General features: G+C 54.7%; 5 protein-coding genes across 5 annotated transcripts; 2 read left to right on the forward strand and 3 right to left on the reverse strand.

Moving 5' to 3' along the window:
- Positions 1–356: 356 nt before the first annotated feature.
- PLICBS_003806 (uncharacterized protein) lies at positions 357–1,114 on the forward strand (the record flags this gene model as incomplete). The annotated part of the gene is made up of 2 exons (XM_018323583.2): positions 357–681; positions 744–1,114. The coding sequence occupies 2 exons, from the start codon at positions 357–359 to the stop codon at positions 1,112–1,114; spliced, it is 696 nt and encodes a 231-aa protein (XP_018178814.2).
- Positions 1,115–2,204: 1,090 nt separating this feature from the next.
- On the reverse strand, positions 2,205–3,127 carry PLICBS_003807 (uncharacterized protein; the record flags this gene model as incomplete). The annotated part of the gene is made up of 2 exons (XM_018323584.2): positions 2,205–2,798; positions 2,873–3,127. The coding sequence occupies 2 exons, from the start codon at positions 3,125–3,127 to the stop codon at positions 2,205–2,207; spliced, it is 849 nt and encodes a 282-aa protein (XP_018178815.2).
- Positions 3,128–8,732: 5,605 nt separating this feature from the next.
- On the forward strand, positions 8,733–10,292 carry PLICBS_003808 (uncharacterized protein; the record flags this gene model as incomplete). Its single annotated transcript, XM_018323586.2, has 2 exons — positions 8,733–9,206; positions 9,264–10,292. 2 exons carry the CDS (start codon positions 8,733–8,735, stop codon positions 10,290–10,292), a joined length of 1,503 nt encoding a protein of 500 aa, XP_018178817.2.
- Positions 10,293–12,818: 2,526 nt separating this feature from the next.
- On the reverse strand, positions 12,819–13,553 carry PLICBS_003809 (uncharacterized protein; the record flags this gene model as incomplete). The annotated part of the gene is made up of 2 exons (XM_065600299.1): positions 12,819–13,092; positions 13,462–13,553. The coding sequence occupies 2 exons, from the start codon at positions 13,551–13,553 to the stop codon at positions 12,819–12,821; spliced, it is 366 nt and encodes a 121-aa protein (XP_065456371.1).
- Positions 13,554–14,082: 529 nt separating this feature from the next.
- PLICBS_003810 (1,3-beta-D-glucan synthase) lies at positions 14,083–19,923 on the reverse strand (the record flags this gene model as incomplete). The annotated part of the gene is made up of 4 exons (XM_065600300.1): positions 14,083–14,416; positions 14,474–15,191; positions 15,861–19,714; positions 19,772–19,923. 4 exons carry the CDS (start codon positions 19,921–19,923, stop codon positions 14,083–14,085), a joined length of 5,058 nt encoding a protein of 1,685 aa, XP_065456372.1.
- Positions 19,924–23,040: the final 3,117 nt, after the last annotated feature.

The raw sequence follows: 23,040 nt of genomic DNA on the forward strand, positions 1-23,040 counted from the left end.
ATGCCCATCTCAAATGGGCAACCGCCCTCCCGTCGCTGCTGCGCGGGTGACGTAGGACCACCGGCCAAGCCCCGTTGGGCCATTCCCCTTCCCTCTCCAGCCAACGCCATGACGTGTGGCTGCTTCTCAACCTCAGAAGCCAGAGCCATCCTTCCCGCCGGGCGACTTACACGGGACGTACCACCACGAACCGAACATAAATGACCTCGATCCCCGTCACCCACGTCCCCCCTATTCCCATCTGCTGTTACCTCCCTCTGTCCACATCACCAGCCACCCAGACCTGAGCTCGACCGTGGTCCCTCCCCTACCAGCATCCACCTCCCACATCACTCGCAGGACTATCTCTCAGCGTCATGTACCCCAAGACCATTGTCGCCGCCCTGGCACCCCTGGCGCTCGTCGCGCGTGCGAGCGTCGACTTCGACATGGACGACGTCCCGACCTCGTGCAAGACCATCTGCGGCCCAATTGGCCAGCTCTCGGACCGCTGCGACACGGACCTGCGCAGCGACATCGACCGCGACGAGAAGCTCCTCGAGGCCCAGTGCGTCTGCACCAACCGCAGCTTCGACGTGGCCAAGATTGCCGCTCTCTGTGCCGACTGCATGCACCAGAGCGCCAACGGCCGCAGGAGGCGCGACGACGATGACAACCGCGCCGACCAGGATGACCTCAAGGGTACGTGCTATCATGCTTCCGAAATGGGCTGAGCAGGGCCAAGCGTTAACACTCGGACACAGACATCGACAACATCATGTCGACGTGCGGCTTCACCAGCACAAAGTACAACCCGTCCGCCACGGGCCAGGTCCAGAGCATCACCGTCGCCGCCACGGCGGCCACCGACATCAGCCAGCTGACCACGACGATGACGGGCGGCACTCAGCCCGCGCAGACGTCGGCCAGTGGATCCAACGGGACCACGCAGTCAGCGGTGACAAAGACGACTACCATGACCAGCGGCAGCAGCACCATCACCAGCACCGTCACGAGCGGCGGCACGCAAGCCTCTGCTGCGTCGTCGACCAGCACCGGTGGCGCGGCGGCCACGCGAGCCCCGGTCATCGCGTACATGGCCGGCGCCGCCGTCGCCGGTGGGCTCATGCTGTAGATAATTGGATGGCGGCTTTGCCAGACTGTTGAAGCCAGGATGACGGGGGGCGAATTTGGGCTCCTGACACGAGCAAGATTGTGGACAGGCCGCCCATGGCTGAAGGGAGTGGAGATCCGGCGCAGCCTTGACTGACCAACCTACCTAATGTCCTCATGAATATGATCATTCTTCCTAAGAAGGAACTTTCCATCGTAGTGAGCCACTGTAGTCACTCGTACGCATGCAAGCTCAAAAGCACAGGGAAATCTCTTTCGCTACAATCCCCCCGGCCTCCCAACCGGCCGACGTGGGCATCGACAATGGGTGGCACCCTGGTGACATTTGATGGCCATAGGCGCACGAAACTGTGCGTGCGCTAGCATCTATGTTACGGCCTGCCTGCACCGTGTCTATACCTACAGCGAGGTGGCCCGGATAGTCGTGCACATACTGTGGTGGTGGTATGGGAATTGCTCGAGCCGTCCCGCTGCACCGGCCTGTTAAGCGTTATGGACGACTCGTTCGAGGACGTCGAAAGGATGTGGCGGCGTTTTACCATGACCTCGCCAGTCTCGTCTATCGCATCCGTCGTTGCCATAAATGCCGAGGGCTGGAAAATCCTGGCCTTTTTGTTATGATCGAGATATAGGGACGTGTTGTAAGTACTCATCCGAAGAGGATTGAGCTTTCACCGTTAGTGTACCCAACTGTTGTCTTCTTTCGACGGATTCGAATCATTTGGGAGGAACTGTCACGGGTGCAGACAGGAGAGATAATGGGAATGCGACGGTGAACTGAAGTCGGAGACAGTGCAACTATGTAATGGTCTGCGTTTCATGTTGGCATACATCACCCGCTCTGGGCATTCATGTCTTGAGAAACGTGAAATGGGATTCCAGTGCGACGATCCAAAAATCGTGTCGTCTGCCCTGATACTCAACTACGAACTGGCTCGAGTCCAAAGTCGAACGACTAGCCAAGCACAGTGGCGCCTTCCATCCCCTGCGATCTCCCCCTACCGTTCGATCTTGCGAAACTCGGAACAGCACGCGGCAGCTCTAAGACTCCCCGTAAGAGCCGGGCGTATACATGTGATCGGACCGTGTCTCTATTTTCCCGAGCGATAACGAGTCCACATGCTCTTCATGCGGTTCACCTGCCCAGTCGTGAATTCCTCATAGCAGGAATCATACGAGTAGTCCATGTAGTTGTGGATGGGATCCAGCCCAGCCTGGTTCGGGCAAGAGTCGCGGCCAGTAGGGCACCCTGACGTGGCCGAGGCCTGCGCCGGCGTGTCATCGACTTCATCACCAGCGTTGCAGCCGCCCTCGAACGTGTGGATAAGGCCGAACCAGTGGCCAACCTCGTGCGTCGTCGTCTTGCCCTCGTTGTAGCCTGTTGCGGAGCCTCCCGGCACCGAGGTGAAGAGAATGGTGCAACCGTCCTGGTAGAAGGCGGTCGTGCCTGGTTGCGCAGTCGTGGGGTAATAACACACGCCCAAGTTGCCACTCACTTCGGTCTGGTAGTACAGATTGAGAGAGGCGTAAGTTCCCTTGCGCAGCTTCTTCTTCATGTTGAGGGAGTCGCGGTCGCGGGCCCAGTTTGTGTTGACCGTCCAGTCGACATCCTTGAGGGTGAAGGCGATGCCGCTGGGAGCAAAGTTGTCGTTCAGCACCTGCATCTGCTTATCGATCGTCTCCCGCTGTGCGAGAAGAGGTACCGTCATTATTAGATTCGAACCGGCGGAAGCGTTGTGGGGCTCTACTGTTTACTTACACTAAGGTAACCGCCAGTCGCGGTCTGATCAATGGACACGACATGGATATACGTGTCGACGACGATGGAGGCCGCGTTGATCTGGAGACCGCTGTTGAAGGCTGCCTCTTGGACCGCGAGCTCTTTTGAGACTGCTCTATGGCTGTCGCTCGGAGGAGGGGCACCGCAGCCGAAGTTGTAGGGCGCCTTGGGAACAGCACTGCCGACTGTTCCACCAGCCATGAGGCCGGCCAGGACTAGGGACTTGAACTTCATGTTGAAGACGGAGTAGAGAACTCGAGTACAGGCTATTAGAAATTGAACCAGAGTATATAGATTGTTGCTGTCCGCCATGTTCATGGACGATTGTGCCGTGGTGTTTATATAGTTTCTTCGGTTGGATACGTCTGAAGGAAAAGGGGACACCTTCCTTACGTCTCTTTCCTATTCCGTCTCATGCTCCCGACCGCCTTGCTCGCGAGAACCGTCCAGCATATCACGATGGCAGCTGCGGCAGTCCCGTTGAGAGCGACGCATCATCCACCAAACAAACGGCGACAACGGACAGTATCTGGGTCATTGTCACCTAACAAAAGAGGATGATAGCAAGGCTCCCCGCCCTTGCTCCTACCTCACACGATCTTAGCCGCATGCGATGGAATGCGCCGAGGATTGCAAGCCAATATCGGGACGGTGTCTGTTCTCATTCCATCTCGCCCAACCTTGGATACATTCCGACTGGGTAGGCCAGCTGCCTGGCAAGGATGCCCAGACATTGGGGCGTGGTGGGAACGAAAGGCCACACTGCACATGACCTTTAACTAACGGAGAGTTGATTTAGCAGGTGGAACAGCTTGCAACGATGGGGCGGCAGTTGTTAATCTCCGGGGATGCTGTCTGTATGCGGCAGCTCGAGAGTCCTGCCAAGGCCCATCCCCGCAGGCAGTTGGGTTGCAGACCCGACCAACTGAGGTGCAGTGCTTCAGCGGCTGTGTGCGTCCCACCTCGTTGGTGCAACCAAAGTCGTGAACGACGAGTCACACAAGTATGGGCAACAAGCTTAGATGAACTTCTGCGCGTAATCTGCCAGTGTAGGCTTAGGTTGATGCTTTGGACCGCTTCGGCCTCTGGCGAAGCCCTGGCTATAATGCCGGGGTAAGGGTGTTGGTGCTTGGACGAATCAAGAAGGTAGTGTCACCTTGACCGCGCGCTCATAGACGATAACGTTTGTGATTAGGTTGGCTGCGCCCTATCGCCCTCGCCAAGATCGGTTGCACCACTTCAAACGGGGACAGTCGCATGCGTAGATTCGCAGCGTACGTACAGTAATGTGAGAGGTACTCTACGGAACCGCGGGGGAGACATGGCGGCAAGGTCGCCAAAGCAACAATTACCGTTGCGCATGAGAGATCCACATAAGAGTACTGTACAATACACTTACCGTACTACAAACAATCACAGATTCACAGGGCATTTGCTTCACATTCGTGTGACGACTCGCACGTCGGCGAACCTTCAGTATGGACTGGTCCCCCCACGGCGGGCACCACAAGTCTTGGGATCGAGCCCAGAATTTAGTCTTGGAGTATCAACCGAGTGTACCGAGCAGATGAGACTGCTAGTTTCTGTTATTGAAGCCAGCTGCGGCTACATGGGTGCCATCTGGAGCCTGAGATGTAGCCCCTCACTCTATGCTGCCGAACCCACACTCCGAAATCCATCCGGCTGCGCTTCCACTATAGTTGAAAGGCTGACCACCCGATCCGAAGGCGAGGACTCCAAGGGTCGAAAAATCTTTCGATAGCTTAGATTCGCCATCGTGACGTTCAAGAAACAGGTCCATGCAGTTTGCCTCAGAATCAGCGTCGCGCAGAAATTCCGTCGCCACGGTGGCGGAGCCTTTATCAAACACGTCCGCATCATAATAGCGGTCGGTCGCAAGTTCTGCCTTCATGCCTTCTTTCCAGAGGTAGTCCAGCAAGGTTCTGTTTGCCTCCACTTTTTGGCGGGCCGCCTCTCGAACCTGAAGTTGTTGATACGTGCCGTCGTTTTCCGTGCCGAGATCGTCGGGATGCGCGAGGCGGTGGTGGAGAGTATAAATCGGTGAACCATCTCGGTAATAGGTAGCAACATGGAGGAAGTCGGTCCCGTTGTTAGCGTCCAGGGCAGCTTGCTGCAACGTAGTGTCGCCGTCGACGGGTACGTGAGAGTCTATCCTGGTCCATGTTGCGGCATCCGGGAAGTCTGACTCAATCCGAGAAAGCCGTCCGTGAACAGGCTCATCGAGCTGATCCGATCGACGACGGGATTCCACGACTGTCACAAATCCACGAGCCCATGCAGCAAACAGGCTGTCGATGGTGCCGCGTACGGCGCCATCGTTCTCCAAAACGGTGCTGCGGCGCCCATTAGTGGGCTCATGTTTCCGTTGTTCTAGCTGAATGTTCTTCAAATGAACTCCGAGGAATACACCACTACCAAAGGCGGTAGCAAGAGCCTTTAAATTGGAATGAGTTAGCTAAGTTGTTGCGGTGCGCCAACAAGGTGCGTCGAAAGCAATTTCGCTGTCTCACCGCGACAAGAAGGAAGACGAGGTACCAGATAGCGCGCTTCTTAATTGCATCTTCTTCCCTAATAGCCAGGGACGAGTCGACACGTGGAGGAACTCGCGCGAGCTGCTGCTCTTTTGTCCCAATCGTGGCGAGGGGAGCCAAAGCTTGATCCGGAGCTCGTGGAGAGCCAAGCGAGTCTCTGCTTTGAATTAAAGCACAGGCTCCAGGCGCCTGGAGGGTCGCAAGCCAAACGATTATTGCAGGGAGATTCATGACGGCTATGAAGTAGGGGACAACAGAGTTGAAGAACTGTACGGTAGAGTGCAGAACATAGGAGTTGGACAATTGGGCTCTAAGGATGTCCTTTTATAAGTGATTACACTACTGCCTGGCTCATCTGGAGTTCGAAACATTGCCATAAAAGTCCAGCAGATTCTCTGTTGCTCAAGGTTAAGGCTTGCAGAGTGCAGTGCAATCGGCCCGCGCGAATCGTCATCATCACCCCTGCTTAATCGGCCATATATCCATGTGGCGGACGTCTTGTAGTGCTGTGACGGTGGCCTGAAGTCACGATAAGCCGTGACAATGCGAGCCATGATTGTTGGAAGGACAGAGTTTGTGCATGTGTTGTGCGTGTTTGAGTTGTGGTTGACGCCCCTGCTTATCCCTACAACTGCCTGTCCAGCACACCAATGTACAATTACTCCTCGACTTCTGCACTTCAACAATTACTCTGCGGGCCAGTTGTGGCACCGATGGACGTGCTTCCGAGTGATTCATGTGACCCGCTATACTCCTAAAGTTTCAAGTCGTGTATTTGCATGCTTCCAGTTGGGCTTAGCAACCCGTAGCTGGGAGGAGGTGCAGCGCACATATGCTTGCAGCTCCGCCGCCACATTGCGCGGTCCCGTTGAAGAAGAAAACAGGCAACAATGCTGCGGAATAGAGCCGGCGCAACCTTTACTTACCGGGTCGCCATTCATTACAAATCAGAGTGCTTGCCAAAGATCTCCCTTGTAGCAAAACCGATGTGGGGATTTGGGATCCCTGATGAGCATTGTTTGTCAGACGAGGCCGGACTTACCGGAGCTCGGTAGCGCGAGACTACCGACGCCTATCACAACGCAGTTCAACTCCTGGGTCGCACATTTTATTTAAAATGGGCGATTTTGGCTTCTTCTTCATGTAGAACCGCCCCAAGTGATTATACAAAGCCGATCATAAAGCCAAGGCCTTCATATTTTCTCTACTTCGCTTGAAGGTTGGACCGCATCTGTGGTGCATGCCGGTCACCGCCGTGTCACATTCAAAAGCCCGAAGTTTCAACACAGTACAAGTCGACGAGCGCCATGTCGCAACACCCGAATTCAATGCGTGCCGCCCTGGGCCTAGCGACGATGCTTCTCGGATTCGGCCTCAACGGTCTCACCCGGCCCGACGCCCACCTAAAGGCACTGGGGTTTCCAAGCCACGCCGACCTCGCAGCCCACAAACTCAATCGCGCCCTGATGCGCATCTGGGGCGTTCGCAACTTGACTGTCGGCTCGCTGCTTGCTTTCATATGGAACTCTGGCGACGAGAAGCTGATGGGCACATCGTTGTGCGTTGTTGTGGCTTTGCCGGTTGTTGACGGGTTTGTTAGCCGGCTGCTGATCGGAGGAGGCGAGCTTCAACACTGGGTGTTTCCGCCTGTGATTGGGTTGCTCGCAGCCAGGCTATTTGGCTGGCTCGATTGACGCTCGGTTGTGCAAGAACGAGCCAACCGGCCATTCGTTTCAAGGAACCAGTAGCAATCTCAATTAATGAACTGTCGTCATCAAGACAACTTTTAACAGTGGTTCGCAGGCGCCGCTGCACTGGTTTGCACCAAAGAATAATTCCACTCCTGCGTCAAGGTGTCATTGCCCGTCTGAGGCGGGTCAAGCCGCACCGCATAGCGACCCAAATCGCCTACACTTTGCGGGGGATGTTTCAGCCGCAAGGTGACTTTAACTTGCATTAAGGGGATTTCTCGCCGATTCATCTGGCTCGTTTGATGCTGAAAGCCTCGGTCAGTAGCCGCGCGCTCAGGCGACAACTGGAAGCAGCGGGCCGGTGGGGGATCCTGAAGTGTGTCGGAGTGTCCTGCGCCACATTGCGGGGGTTGAACTGAGCCATTGGGACCTTTTTTGGGGGGAGACCCAGGGACCTCGCGCAGCGTGGCATACGGGCTTGGAAACGACCCGCTTCACCTTATGATTCATCATCAAGTCATTATCGGGCCTCGCTGCGAGCGATGGCATGCGTGAACCCACATGTAGATACGTTGTTGAGCATATCGTCATCAAAGATCCCAGAAACGCTGCCTACACCGAAAGCGCAGGACACCAACTTGGTAAAGAAAAGTGCTTTGGACAATGCGGTGGTCTGGTATTGTAGTCCGATCGCCTGGTGAACGTATTGAGACGTTTGCGTTTACAGTGAAACGAGAAATTCAACGCAGTCGCATAATCTGCGTTTGCGCATCCAGCAGAGATGACTGCTCTCGATTCTTCGCCGTTGTACGCTCGGCGGGAGAGAACCCCCCGGACCTTAGACAATGGCTCGCGCTGGCTCTGCACCAAGGGTTGGACAACACCCACCACCTACTCCCAGCCGCATCGCTTCGCACGAGGTAGCCATCGTCTGCCGCGTCGAATATGGCTTCGGTGGGCGCAACCGTCGCATGTTCCATGATTTGCACTTGGTCACTGTATGTCCGAGGTGTGCCTCACAAGCGTGCTTGAGGGCCAAGACGGCCTCTCCAGGATTAAGGATACATCACGTCCTGACTGGCGCCTGCCAGCACCGCGCGGTGTGCGCGGGGAAGGTGACATAGCGTCGACCGTGCGTTGTGGAAGCGGGGATGGCCCATGAGCATTTCCCTGGAAACAGACTCATGCTGATGGCCTTACGAGCTGTCGAATCGCGAATGAAGACGGAGCGAGAGTGTGGCCGGAGTGATCGGAGGAATCAACCTGTCCGGCCCAAGTCTTGGAGCACTGGCGGGATGGTGGCGATCGGTGGCAGTCCCGGGAACGGCCCCGCCACATGCGCACGGCCCGACCCTAGCATAGGCATGGTTCATGGGGCTCGTCTACTTTGACATCAAGGCGTTACGCGACGGTCAGACCAACGGAGGAGACGCAACCCCTCCCCGGGGTCACTCACCAGCGGGCGCTGGGCATTTATATTTCCGCACAGAGGAGCCTTAGGTCTATATAATATTCGTGCAGTCTGTGGTCCCGCGGTATCGTTGAATCGAGCTGTCGTCATCTCATGCCACTCTGTCGGTGGCCTTTCTGTCTAGAATGCTGTCCAAATCTCTTATTGCGGCGTCGCTGTGGGTGGTAGGGCTGCACCCGACCATTGTGGTTGCCCAGGATCCCGAGGGTTGGTACAAGTCTCATCCAGGCATGTCCCGTATCAGCCAGGTGAACCAAGACACACACCAGATCATTGATGAGTTTGGGCGAACGCGGTTCTTCCACGGAACCAATGTTGTGATGAAGCAGCCACCATGGTATCGGCCACTGGAGTGGGTGCCAGGCGTATCATCGTTTGGCCAGCAAGACGTCAAAGTCTTGCAAGACTTGGGCCTGAACGTTGTGCGGCTGGGACACAGCTGGGCCGGCGCGGAACCCGAACGTGGCCAGTACAACCAAACGTTTCTGGATATCATGAAACAGCAGACGAAGCTGGCGGAGGACCATGGACTTTACGTTCTGGTCGATGTACATCAGGACTGCTTGTCGCGACAGTTTTGCGGCCATGGCACACCCGATGTAAGTCTTTGATGCGGCCGCCCGGGGCACGACCAATACTAACAATTGATCTTAAAGTGGTTTGCCAAGAGTGACTGGGTATCAAAGGGCAAGATGTATCCGTTTCCCCTCAAACTGACACCGTTCCCCGTGGATAAAAATGGCTTCCCAACGCCCCAGTCGCTGTGCGACACAGTCGACTGGTCTTTGAGTTACACGTCGGTGGCGCTGGGCAACGCGTTTGGGAGGCTGTACAACAACTACGACGGCCTGGGGGACGCATTTGCGGCCTACTGGAAAAAGCTCGCGTCGGAGTACAGCACAACGGCCAACGTCGTCGGGTACAATCTGCTCAACGAGCCCTGGGTCGGCGATACGTGGGCTGATCCGACACTCCTTGTGCCAGGCGTTGCCGACCACAAAGCCATGGAAGGGCTTTGGAACCGCGCGGCGACGCAGATTCGCAGCGTGGATAACGACACACTCATCTGGTTTGAAGGCGCTACCCTGGATGTCCTGTCGGGCTTCAACAATGTCCCGCTCGGGGACGGCTCGAAGTCGGTGCACTCGTTTCACTACTACAATCCTCCACAATTGGGGTCCATCTCCACCACGCTGGATAATCGCCGTAAAGACAACGAACGTCTCAAGACCGCGGGCGTGCTCACCGAGCTCACATTCTGGATGGGCGATGATAAACAAATGCAGGGCCTGGCTGACGCCATGTCGGCAACCGACGAAAAGATGTTTTCCTGGATCGGCTGGGCGTACGAGAACCTGTACAACGGCACATCAGGGCAGCCCTACCCTGAGCTGGCGACGCACTACAGCCGTGCCTACCCCGCCGCCGTTGCTGGAACCCCCACAAGCTTCAGCTTCTCCGAAAGCTCGGGCACTTTGAAACTGCAATTTACGACCGACACAAACAACAAGGCGCCGACCGAGATCATCTTGCCCCAGTCTCAGTTTCCGAACGGCTACAGTGTCCAGATCTCGCCCAGCGGCAGCTTGGTGCAGTACTCGCGGGACAAACGTACTCTGGCCCTGTTTACATCAAGCAGCATCAAGAGCGCCACCGATGTCTCTGTCACCGTCACCCGTAAATAGCAACCTCTTACGCAAGTCGTTTGCAGAGGGCTGGAATATAAGCAATTCAGTTCCATCGTGCTCAGCTTTTCAACTTTCGAGCTCTACCTAATTGTGACGCTGATATGCCCCTTTTTGACCAAGAATCGAGTTTTCGAAGCGTCCGCGAGTGGCTGGCTCAACATCGTGAGAATGTCACCCTGCAGCCACTCCATCCGCTATGGGCGACGCGCTCGCGTAACCATGCCTGGGTTCACGAGCCTCCCAACTCAATCGTGTTGACATTACCAACCCAGTTCGCTGGGCAGAAAGGCCGTTACGGGGGGTTTGGGCTCGGGCAGTCTAGGCTTTGCCCGACCTGTTTTGCCTCAAATCCCGGCCGAGCCAATACCAAAGAGCCGTGATGCCTGATTCCAGGCAGTCAAATTTATCTTGAGTGCATCCTACAGGTGTTGATGCTCTCCATGTAGGGGCACGCAGTTTGCCGCCTCTGACGCCCGGCCGATGAACCGAAAGCAATAGGACAGGATACTAGAGCGAGGAGCGCTTCGAAATACGATTCCCTCCCTGAGAATAGGCCGGACAGCAGACTAGATCGGGAGGTGGACATTTGATCATCAGCGACGGAGAGGAAACAGCCGATTCCTCGAGCAGCGCCAGCCCTGGAGTTGCTTGGAAACAGCGGGCTACAGTGGTGTCAGTAAAGTGCGGGGAAGACCGATCCGTGCGCCCTACTACTTCGTAGATTAAGGTGAAATGAAAGCGTTCAAACACGTCTTGCAGTTAAATGTTCATCGTGCTTCCTTGCCGTGATGAGATATAATTCTACGCTCTGACGACGCCCTTGTGGCTATACAGCTCAAGAACCGTCCAACGCTTGCTACTTTCATTGCCTCACCGTGTCAAGCCCGTCGGGGCACGTGCTGTGGCACCGCTGAAATGGACTCGGCCAGTGGACACATGTTGCTTTAGCGCCCCCTGGACGAGCAAAGGGCTAGCACGACGTACAGGGCGGGCCAGGCGTTTTTGCTTCACGTCTTCTGGGGAGCGCCCTCAGCCACTACTGCCGACTCCCGAGAAGGGCGCGGCACGGCGATTCACCTTGCGTTCCGACATATTACTTCCGCATCTCGGCTCTTGGCTCCAAGCTGTGCGGCACAACACCCAAGGCGGTTGGCCAGCACAATCAACTATGCGATGCACAGAAGAAGCTGAGGATGTGAGTGCCGCGGCCTGCTCTTGTGGCCGATCTGCTGCGACGAGGCATTGACCCGACACTCATTGACACAGAACCCGACGCCACCTTGCCGGAAGCAATGCAGGGGAAGCTACTCATGCTCGAACTCACCGAGCTGTTTCTCGATGGGCGATTCTTCTATCAGCATGCCGGATCCCAGGACCATGTCGATGCGTATAGAGAAGCCCTGGCCTCTGGATTACAGGCTGGAACAATCAGCACACCATTCGCGTCGGCAACCCTCGGGCGGAAATGGCCAACACAATTCTTGGGCCGATGCTGAAGGAGCAGGTCGAGCCCAATTCCAGTCCGCAGCGCCATTTTTGCGGCGTCCACTTGCGCAACCGAGCATTGGCGGGTTCTTGTCCATGAATGCAGCCAGGGATGTCGCGGCCATCGTTAGCAAACTCCCTGCGCGTTTACGCCAGGACAGTACCACTTGCGTTCCCTTCCCCCATCCTCTGTCCACAGGCACAGCTCGCAAATTGTGCGTTCTGCCATTTTTACCGCGCTTGGGGACCCTCCGAGATCCCCATTTCATCAACTTGGTTGACGGTGAATCGCATTGCGACGAAGAGCATCGTGGGTCGCTCGGCCTGCTCATCAGGTCCAGAGCTCTTGAGGGCGTCACTGTCATAACGGCCACGCAATCCCCATGAAAAGTCACACGAGATACACGAAGGGCCTTAGCGAAGATATGAACTACTAGGATAGGGCATGGCACAGCCAAAAACGAGGGAACTCTGCTGAAAGCTTCATGTTCATGTCGTGACCTCGATTAGACATGAGCGTCTTGTTTCTTTTCTTCATGAAACACCACATCAAGAAAAACCCAACTCAAACTAGCAGCGTTCCCTTTCCATAATTGATCTCATAGAGAAGCTACAGTAGTTCCTGCTATCGTTTCCATTCTCTTTGCTTGGCGTAAATGTCCCTGTAAAACGTCTCCTTCAGGCCGAGAATCGTACCGCTGCCGCGAATGGGCAGTGAGGGCGGTATAGCACCTATGCCACACAAGTCATGCTTACGATCAACAAACCAGGCAATTGTCAAGGAGCCCGCCCAGGTAAGTGTGCTCTTTCCATACCCGCCAGCAATGTCCTCTAGTGTCAACAGCCCGCCCAAGCCGTGGCTGGTCCCGATCTCAACCGTAGGATCTGCACGGAAGAAGGTGCGTAATTCGCCGGAAAGCACTTTCTGGAGGCTCAACTCCGCGCAAGGACGTAATTCCAGGAACATGCTGTCAAAAGTGGAAGGCTTGAGCAGCATTCCTTCATTGGCGAGCAACGAGCCCCCTTTGGTGTACTTGTTCAGTGCGCCATCACCACCCAGCACAGCCTTGCCCAAGCATTGGGGATCTGTGGATTGAGGTCGACGAGGTGGTCACGCAGGTCATCGCGCGTAACGGGATACAATTGGGCCTTAATGATGCCGAGCGGTCTCAAGATGTGTTCGTGCACATAGTCGTCAAGCGTGCTGTCTGTGATACGCTCGACAATGCGCCCGGCCCAGTCCAGTCCGGGCCCGTACTGCCAACCAGCGCCTGGCTGGAAGCCGAGGGGGTAGTTGAAGACTTGTTCCACTCTTTGACAGTTATTCTTCTTGTGAGATGCAGGTGCAGTTCACCACCTGCTAATGTGCTGATCCAAGAAATGATAAACGTAGCCAGAACTGTGCGTGAGCATCATCTCAAGCGTTATCTCGACAACAGGAGGTTACAATATTGGCTTTTCGCCAGAATACCCCATGATGACCTTCTGGGCCCCAAGCTCCGGCGCTATCGACGACAGACCACCATCCAGGGTGACAAGTCCGCGCTCCACGCATTGCAAGGCAGCAATGGTAGTAATTAGTGAAGTTACTGAGGCTAGGCATAAGACGTCACCCAATTGTTGCGGTCTCTCTTCACCTGAAAGAAGGACCCAATAGCCCAGAGCATTGTTGTATACAAACCGGCCGACCGCATCGGTGGCGCAGATGACAGCGCCATGAATCTTGCCTGCCGCGATTGCAGCTCCAAACTGGGTCTCGAGCTCCTCGGACATGTTGAATGGAGGGCAGCACAAGAAGTAGAGGAAAAATGAAGAAGTTTATATGGAACGAAGTGAGGCGTCAAGTTGGCCACAAGTAATCGGGCACAGTGTCCGCAGACTGGAGGTACAGGTTTCGAGCCTGACGACGATCGGGCATCGAGCTTGTTGGGTCTGACCCCTTTGTTGACCAAAACCTTCGAAGCATTCTTAGAGAGCCTTTTAGATACCAGTCCTTCTCTTCCCTTCAAAACTGAGCCAGGTAAACATGTCGATTAGGAGCAATGCGGCAGCAATTCATGTTTTCTTGGAGCAACTAGTCTATTCGATCCTTGCACTCAGAGTCGTCGATGTGTGCAGGGGTTTGATGACGACTGCTGCCCTGTACTACCACGTATAGAACGACCAGCATCTCATGACACAGAGCGGACTGTCTATACTACAACTACACTCAAACCACTAGCTCTTTTTAAAACGCCCTTTTTCCATGAAATGTTTCGAAGCTTGCATCATGTAGAATCTTCTAGCGACGCTGGACATTGCTTTATGCATCAGTAGCCGACGCTGCTGCCGTAGTTGCTGTGGAAGGCGTATACGCGCCGGTATAACCGTCTCGCCCTGTTCCGGTCTGCGTGGTGCCGTTCGTGTTGTCTTTATCCAGGTTGGGTTGCAACAGATAGAGCTTGCCTCCTAGGGACACTGAGTTTCCGAGACTATTCAGTGTGTCCGGAGGCATCTTTTTGCCTGCAATAACCGGTCCTACCAGCAAGCCAACGAACAGGGCCAGCATTGCAAAGTAAAGACAGGCGAAGCGAATCACGCGCCGTCTTCTGAGCTTCGACTGCTTCTGCGAGTAGATAGGCGGCCGAATTTGTCGGCTGAGCAAGTCAGTCAATGGATCACGTCACTGAGGAACGGAGTCAAGTGTGACATACCTTGGCCGCAGCCAAAACAACATTACTGAATGAAGTTTGTCGATTTGTGGCACCACAACAATGGGCATCATCAGAAACAGAAGCCAGTGGCCCAGAATAAAGTCGGCCGCAAACATGCTCAGCTCTGTAATTTTGCAAAGCAGTTCTCGTGCTGGCTGGGACATCGAGTGCCAGCCCATTGAATACCACTTGCCGTTCCAGAACGCAATATTTGACTCGTCCGTCTTCATTTCCCTTGTAAGGGCCAGGCTGACGATGAGCTTGAAGATGAACCTCTGAATGGCGATTGCCGCAACCATGCCGGCAAGTGTGCGCGCAAAGTTGAAGCCTTCCAGAAGGAACATGGCTTCGAAGAAGATGATTGCAAAGATAACAGCGGCGCCGTGCGCAATAGCTGCTAAAACACTACCGACCTTTTTGCAGCACATGCTCAAAACAGGCCCCATGCAGCATGCCATGCCAAACATGGCAAAGAGGACCGCAGCGTTGACGCCCACTGGGGCTAGAGCCACAACCAAAACTCGAATGAGGGAGTCCGTGGCGTGGATGTTCTTGACGTTCGGGTTGTTCCTCCTTTCCACGCCTGTCTGTGCGTTGATGTAGAGATACGGTATGAGTGTCCATACAACCTGGAAGAGCGGCTCAAAGATCTCGCTAAAGATGATGTTCGCCATAGCCGCTCGTGGAACATCTGCTCCCGTTTTTGATGAAGCCTGACCTAGTTGTTTGCGTTTGTATCCGGTGGTTTTCGTCCTCGATAGGCGACAAAAAGCAATCCATGAAGACCCGTGGCTCCTGGAATTTCCACGAGAAAGCCAGCGAAGAAATTCGCGATAATCGATAAAGAAGTCGTTCCATGCGAATTGGTGCGGGTTAAAGAGAAAGGGAGAAACTGTGAGCCCCATCAAAGTAATCCAGAAGTACACCAAGGCTGCTTGCCAAACCGTAACAGTGGCGAATAAGAGCATTAGTAGTAGCCTTGCTCCGAAGTAAATGGATTGTCCAGCGAACCGCGAGTATAAAACTCCGAATGGGATTCGAGCGGTAGCGAAGCCACGCCCTGTGCCGATGTACCGTGCGCCGCCGAACGCCAGGTTTTGCTGCACCGAATCTGAGTAAATCTGACAGACAAATACCTCGAAAAAGGGGGACAACGAAAAGAGCTGCTTAAGAAAGCGGACCGCTCCACGCCAAACCCCTCGTTCTGACATTTCTTGCACGACCAAGGGGATAAAGGAGATAAAAAACACCACAAAAATGGAAATGACGCAGCGCCAGACCCAATCCATGAGGGCATCGGTATTCGCGCAACCAGTTGGCGTTAGAGGATCTGTGATAGGTTTGTCCCGGTTATAGTCGCAAGAGATTGTTTCGTGTCTAAATGCACCAAAGTTGAGAAGGGTAAGCATGAAGAGCTGAATAGATGCCATAATAAAGAGGTTGTTAATGTGGAAGCCGGCATGGGCGTAATAGAAAGAGAGGAAGCGATCGAGGGGAAGTTGCGTGCCAAGATAGTAATACTCTCGGGAAAGCATTTGTTCTCCCATACCAGTTCCGATTTTTGTCGTAAAGTTGAGAATGGAACCAAAGCCTAAGTCGCGCCCCTTTCCGCATTGGTAGTATTCGCAATGTTTGATCCGTCCTCCGCGAAGGATTGCGTTCATGCCGGCAAAAATGTCTTCGTTGAGATGGAGGCCCTTCTGAGCCTTTGATACTCCACCCCGCGTTGTCATAAATATTCCATGGAGGAAGTCCGGATGCCCATAATGGAGCTTGCCGCCAATCTCGGCTAGGGTGCGTGCAAAAAGGGTCCCGAATGTTTGTTCCTTTCCGGCAGCAACGTCTCCAAGAATGCCAATGTTCTCAGAAAAGATATACTCGCGGGCTCCGAGAATCGCTACAGGCGACTTGACGTCTTTCTTCGCCTTGGCACTATACGGTGAGGCGGTGTCTGGACGCATCTCCTCAAATTCAGCAAGGACACTGCGAATTTTGAGGCATTCCTCCAAGTAATTATCCTGATTGGCATCAATGAGCTGGATATACTCCCCGCGATAGAAAATCAAGGCGTGGTTCTGGTTGTCCGACTTGCCGTCGCCCAGGACGGGGTTTCCAGAGAGTTGAACCCGGAACTTTGGCTTTCGCATGCCATTTTCGAGGAGTTCACAATAGCCGTCGATTAAGGAAGAGTAGATACGGGGTTCGTCGCCTTCAGTTTCGGGCGGCTCCTCGTCGAGGAAGGCGATTTGCATGTCCGGATACGCACGGAGGAGGAATTCTGCGTTTTCCATCTCTTCCTTGGTGAATTTGGAATATCGTTGCATCGAGACGAGGATCTTGAACTTGCGGCGCGCCATTCGCTCAAGCTCCTTTTCGAGTTGATCAGACCGGCCACCGAAGGCTTGGACAACCTCTGGGTTCTCCACTCGGTATAGAAGCTTAATGGCTCGGCTGTAGTTCATGAATCCGGAGACAGTGCGGTATAAGGTCTGGGAGCGGAGCGATGCCCAAATGCGCGTTCGAAGTGCGTACTCAGGGGCCGAGCTCTTGAATCCGATGCAATAAAACGGTAGGTCGTCGATTTTAGACTTTGCCTCGCTTTGGTCTCCTGAGCCACCTTTGGCTTGCTCAGTTTCGTCGGCCAGGATCTTGGTGTCGGTAACAAAACAATCCCACTCGTGAGGGTGTAGCTGTTTGAGATATTCCAGTAAGGTGACCCGCGAATAAGGTTCATCTTCTCTAATAATCTCCCGGAGAGAAAGCAGAATCTTCTCACTATAGTGAGGAATCATAACAGTAAATGTTGGCATGTTATCTACCGGGAGAGGCTCTGGAATCGGGGTCGATAATGAATGTGCAAAGAACGAGATTCGGCGCTCAGCTTCGCTGTAGCTAGGGAAAAACTCCGTCTTGAAGGAGTGGTCTTCCTGCGACACAAAAAAGGTTGGAGCTCGTAGTGTCCGCTTTCCTTCCTCTTCAGAGGGAACTTGATGATAGAGGAGCTTCTGAACGTGGTCGATGGAAAGTAGGTGCTCGCGGTACATAGAAATAACGACCGCGTTCCAAATTTGCGAGATTAGAACCTTGGGCTTATACTTGACCTCCATATCCGTTGTTGCGAGGATTTTGGAGTAAATTCTCTTTGGCAAGCGAGAGAAAATGTTCCTCCATGGGGTCAAGATCGATGACCCGACGTAAAATGACCGCGCAACCGAAAATAAAGTGTTGAAGAGAACGTAGAATAGATAGGTATCCAGGAAGAAGAAGAATAAATCGGTCAGGGCCATGAGAGACAGTAAAATGACCGGGTGGTATTCGCAGAGGGATTTGCCAATGATATTCTCGCCTTGGCATACCGGATGGAAGATGGAGAGGTAGCGGATAACATCTCTGAACGAAAGCGTCAGGGACTTATATGAGACCCCTAGCTTCAAGCCAAAGATTGCAACCCATAGTCCAAAGGACATGGCCATGCCATTCCCGGAAAGCTTCGGCCAACTCGCGGTGAAAGTCTGGCTCGCAACGTAGCGCCTCGACTTGGTCGACAAATAGCTCCCAAACAGGCCCCCTAGGGGCATGACGGCGAAGAAGAGAAACGTCAGAAGAGCAATAATGAAGTGGACAATGCCGACAATGAGGTCGACGTCCACACCGCCGTCCTTGACAGGTGTGGGTTTCATAAAGACTTTGACGCCAGGTCCGACGTTGAGGATGAATATGACGATGAGAAAGAGCAATCGTTTCGTGAGATGCTGCGCCCCGGCCCATCGGCGCGGAACATAGGTCCACTCGGCAATCGTTGCAAGGATTTGGATGAGAGTCGCCAGACCTCCTCCGAACCCAACAATTGCAAATTGCTGAGACCCTCGCGGCTGATTATCAACCTGCTGTTCGTATTTTGACCCGAGCAGTAAAGTTGGGGCGTTGTGCGCAGTGTAGAACCAGAACATTGTAATGTGAATGATCCAAATGCGATTGAAGTTGACGAGAAGGTGAAACCAGGAACGCGTTTCCTTATAAGTCTTAAAGAAAGACTTCTTCCAGTTGACCTGATTCAGTTTGAGGTAGCGCTCAGCAGGCGGTACGTCAACGAGCTTCGTCTTGTCTTCAAGAACAAGACGATCAATGCCTTCGGGGTACCAAAATAGCTGATTGCAGTCGTCATAGCCAATGATGTTCTTGTGATCCCGTTCGCGGCGAACGTAAACGCCGTTGAGAATCTCATAACCCTGGTCGCGACAGTACTGATATAACGGCGTGATAACGTTGTTGAGAAAGGCGAATTCGTCCTCAGGTTCCACCTTGGCCTGACAAGCGGGCGAGTTGAAGTAGTCATCCGCGCACTTGAAGATAAAACAGAGGCACTCGGGCATAAACCGGACTTGATTTGCTTCACCCCAGCACAAGAGATAGAGAGCAACCTGACGTGCGCGGTCGTGCTGTGACATGCGGTTCATGCGAGCCAGCCATCGTTGTTCGGAGGCTTCAAGGGTATAGTCATCTTCGAGCCCCTCGAGAATGTCAGGATTGTTCTCGGGATCGCCGCCACTCTTATTCTTCTTCTTTCCCTTGTTCTTGCGTCGTGACTTCTGGGTCTGCGCATTTGACAATCCGGTGACGTTCTCGAGATCCATCTGGGCGGCGAAATACCACTTCCGATAGTTTGCGTTGTCCCCGCCGATGTAATCAGCGTGAAGGGTGAGGAGGGCCTGGTTTGGGGGCATGCGCGACGCTCTTGAATCAAGGAGTGTCATGAAATGATCGTACATGTTCCGCATGCTGTCGCGCTGAAACCCGAACTTGGCGGTCAGATCCATGAAGATGTCTTCAATTTCCTCCTTTGACAACGGGATATTGGCGTCGGACGACCACGCAGGATATGGCTCTCGCGAGCGCTGCTCAAGAGGCTGAGCGGGGCCATAGTGGCTGCCAGCCGAATGACGCGACGATTGGTTGTCGGTATAACCATCCCAGGCGGAAGAGGGTCGGCAATCTCGCTCGCCATCTCCATAGCTGCTGTAGTAGTCGTCCGCCGGGCCGTGATACCCCTCCGCAAAATCGCTGAAGGTTTCCCCGCGGTCTCCCGCACTCCGATGATTACCGTACGGCTCGTCATGGTACTGATCGTACGCATTGCTGCCGTAGTGGTCGTTGTCATAATCCGCTTCCCATTGGTCGTGGGTGTTGTAATAACCGCCGTCGAGATGATATGGGTTACTGGGCTCCGCGTTGTAGTAACCCCTGTAAATACATGTCAGCCATGAGCTAGCAAGCTGTTGACATAGGTTGCTCGCTCACGATTCATCGTAGTAGCCGTCAGAGCCGTGGTGTTGGGCGTGAGCATTGTTCCCCTGGCCGTAATGGGCATCGTCGTACTGCGGCTCATGATCACCGGCCCGGCGGTGGTCGTCATGATAGTAGCCGTCCTGGCCACCAGGATATCCAGACATGTTTGCGGATTTCACTGGTTACTGGCTCGACAGCTGGATCAACCTAACTGTGCCGGCGACAACCGCCAGCGGCACAGCGAGGGCAATTCGGAGCCCACCGGAGGGCTAGAAAGCCGCAATAGAACCGCACCTGGCGTTTGGCCAAGCTAGCATGAGCAGAGAGCGAATGCGCCGTGGTGTTTGGACACGCGATTCACCACGCCTTCAACGCGCCCTTGGACCGCAGTGAATTGAAGATGACTGGGAGGATGTAGGTGGGTGGGAGGCCGGCAGGCAGTTGACGGGTGCGAAGAAGGATAGGGCGATAAGCGGTTTGGTGCGCCGCCTTGCTCCGATCCCTCGGGTGTATCGCAGGGAGGCATCCGTGCCCGCAAATAACAGCCCCCAATCGACAGACTAGTTACATCATATGCCCGAGTCGAACTGTCCTTGGCAATCTCGTATTCAGTGTGCCGCTTGTTCGTCACCACATCCTAGATTCCTGCTGCTGCGATTCCCTAGCTCAGCCCGAGTGAGGGGCGGAGCAAGCCTGCGGAGCAGATGGCGGCTTGAAAACTCGTTCCTGCATTAGCGGAGACACTTGGCATGGAATTCCGGAGCCAACCCGGGACGAGAGCACCAGATTCTTAAGCCCTCTGAGCTCTTTCAAGGGGCAATTCGCGAATTGTAGACTGGCTGCCACGCTCGCCAGTCAAGATGAGTGCGTCTATACTTACTGGTGGCCCACGATTGAGCAGACGAGGGTCCGTTCAAGAGGCCCGAGAACAGAACCCAGACAGCGTGCCCCTCATGGCCAGGCGGGCCCGACCAGCTCACTTTACATTTATGATGATTGCCGCCAGCGGGCAAGCCGTAACAGGCATATATTGCTATCGCCTGTGTTGCGACGCACCTGTAGGCACTTGCTTGGAGTTCTTCGCCCTGGGCTCTGGGATTGGCGGCAGGGACTTGGTCGCGAGACAATGCAGCGAACAAGCGGCAAGCGTGGCTCAAGCTGCGGAAAGCCAGTGGTCGACAGATGAGCCGCGTCAGAAGTCAGCTTGTCAGTTACATCCGCACAGCTGGAAACGGCAGACACCGAAGAAAGAGCGTGGCTGTGCAACATGCAACTGTCAGGGGCAGGTCCAGCTCGGGGAAAGCGTTCAATCCTGTCACGCAACCTGCCGGTTGAGAACCGACCGGTGAGCCCGCGCTTCTCGCTCAACTCCTCAGACCAAAGGAGCAAGAAATGCGCAGCGCATATTTCATGCCAGATGTATTACCAACTCGATGGAGGGATTGTGTCAGGGGCGGCTCTCCGTGGCAGGGAAACTGACAGTGACCGTGCCCCTGTGACCAGTCCCTGTCAGACGGCGCGGGCGGCGCGCTCGGCGCCTTCGGCCAGCCACCACCCGCTTGTGCATTTTTTGGCGTGGGCCGAGCGAAACAGAGGCCGATTGGCCGCATTTCCTTGGAGCGACCCTGTTTAGTGCTGCCCGGCCACGCGTCTTGCGCGTTCTCGGACAGTCCAAGTCACCGGCCACATTCGTCAGGAACGCGTCCCCGGACGAGCTTCTTTACCGACTGCGATTGCTGCGTCGACGAGTGAAGAACTTCCTGGCAGCTCCCGTAGATGCACGCCAGAGCACCTGTTTGCGTCAGCGGCATACGGACGCGAAGGACCTGTCGGGCTTGGACGGGCGCCGTTACCTCTCGCGGCGACGGCTCACTGAGCGGCTTTCCCGGACAACCCGCCAGCCCGCATGTGCGCCTGGAGGGGCCGGGGGGTTCTAGCGCCTGTCTTGCGGCGCCGGCCGATCCAAGGTGGAAACCCCGCAGGACGAGTTACTGGTCGGTCGCCGTCGCCGTCGCCACATCTCACCTGCTTGTTTTCGAATCGAGCCGGGCAAGCCGGACACCGAATCTGGACAAGATACGCGTGTTCGCGGCTTGAGTCGACATTCGGGCGGACGCAGCCTTGCCAGTCGCTGTGCGTCGGTTCGTTTTCTGGCCTTCCTTGGCTCCCATCCAACATCCTCCCTTGCGTCCTTGGCTGCCTCGTATTCTTGCCACGACAGGCCAGGAGCATTGATCGGTCTTCACTGCCACCCGTGCGAATAAGCACTAAGTCGCAACGGACCCGTGAAAATGGACAGTGAATGCCCCTCGATTGGCCAGGATCCCCATCCAGCACCTGGGCAGTCCAGCAGTCCAGATGCCAAAAGGCAATTGTCTTCATAGGCGAAGTGCGTCGGAGGAAGACTTCATATTGCGCCGACCTTGTGGCATCATGACCGACCCATATCCCAATCGACGACGAGATAATAGAGAAGACACAATCTTGTTGGTATTACCTTTGGCCTTGCCGTCCGCACTGGTCCAAGATGCCTCTCGTCGCCAGAACGGGATATGAGACCACGTACCATGCCACACTACCTCGCAATATAGGCAACATGAGGACTTCTGAAGACAAGTTGAGGCATAGAAGATCGTTGTTCATCCCCATAGAGCGGGGAAGGTCAAAGCAACTTGTCTTTGGCACGCAGCAATTGAGTGACGGAGCCAGAAAGTCACATGTGGTTATGCATCTTCCTGCCCAAACTCTGCGAGGTCTCGTTCATAATCGTCCAACGATCCAAACCCTAGCTCACTCGTGCGGGCAAAGTAGGGTTTATAATCGAACAGCTCTTCATCCTCGAACGTGTCATGCCGAATGTCCCAAACACAGTCGATCATGTGCTTCAACCATCGAGGGGGAGGGGGCCAGCGACGAAAGTACTCAATTCGTCGCACTTCAACCCAAACCTCCTTTTCAAGATTCCACCATGTGTAAAATAGCTCTATATAAGACTCGCCGTCGCCCATCCGCCACACAATATCATATGGATGAGTGTCTGGGTATTCGAACCAAGGGGGAGGTACTGCTCCATATTGGGTCATGAGTTCATCCAGACGCCGATCGTGCCACGACGGTGAAGCCATTTTGGACAGTGCACTGCTTATCCGCGATCCGCTCGCAAAAAGTCTTTTTGAAGTCCAGTATCTGTGAGCTGCTGGCGACATTAGGTTGAAACAGCCACAGGAACTGTTTACTGACCAGAAGGGCGATACGAGTAAGGGAGACGGTTTCAGGAGACG

This window comes from Purpureocillium lilacinum, assembly GCF_023168085.1.
Source record: "Purpureocillium lilacinum CBS 284.36 DNA, scaffold_2, whole genome shotgun sequence".
Lineage (NCBI taxonomy): Eukaryota > Fungi > Ascomycota > Sordariomycetes > Hypocreales > Ophiocordycipitaceae > Purpureocillium > Purpureocillium lilacinum.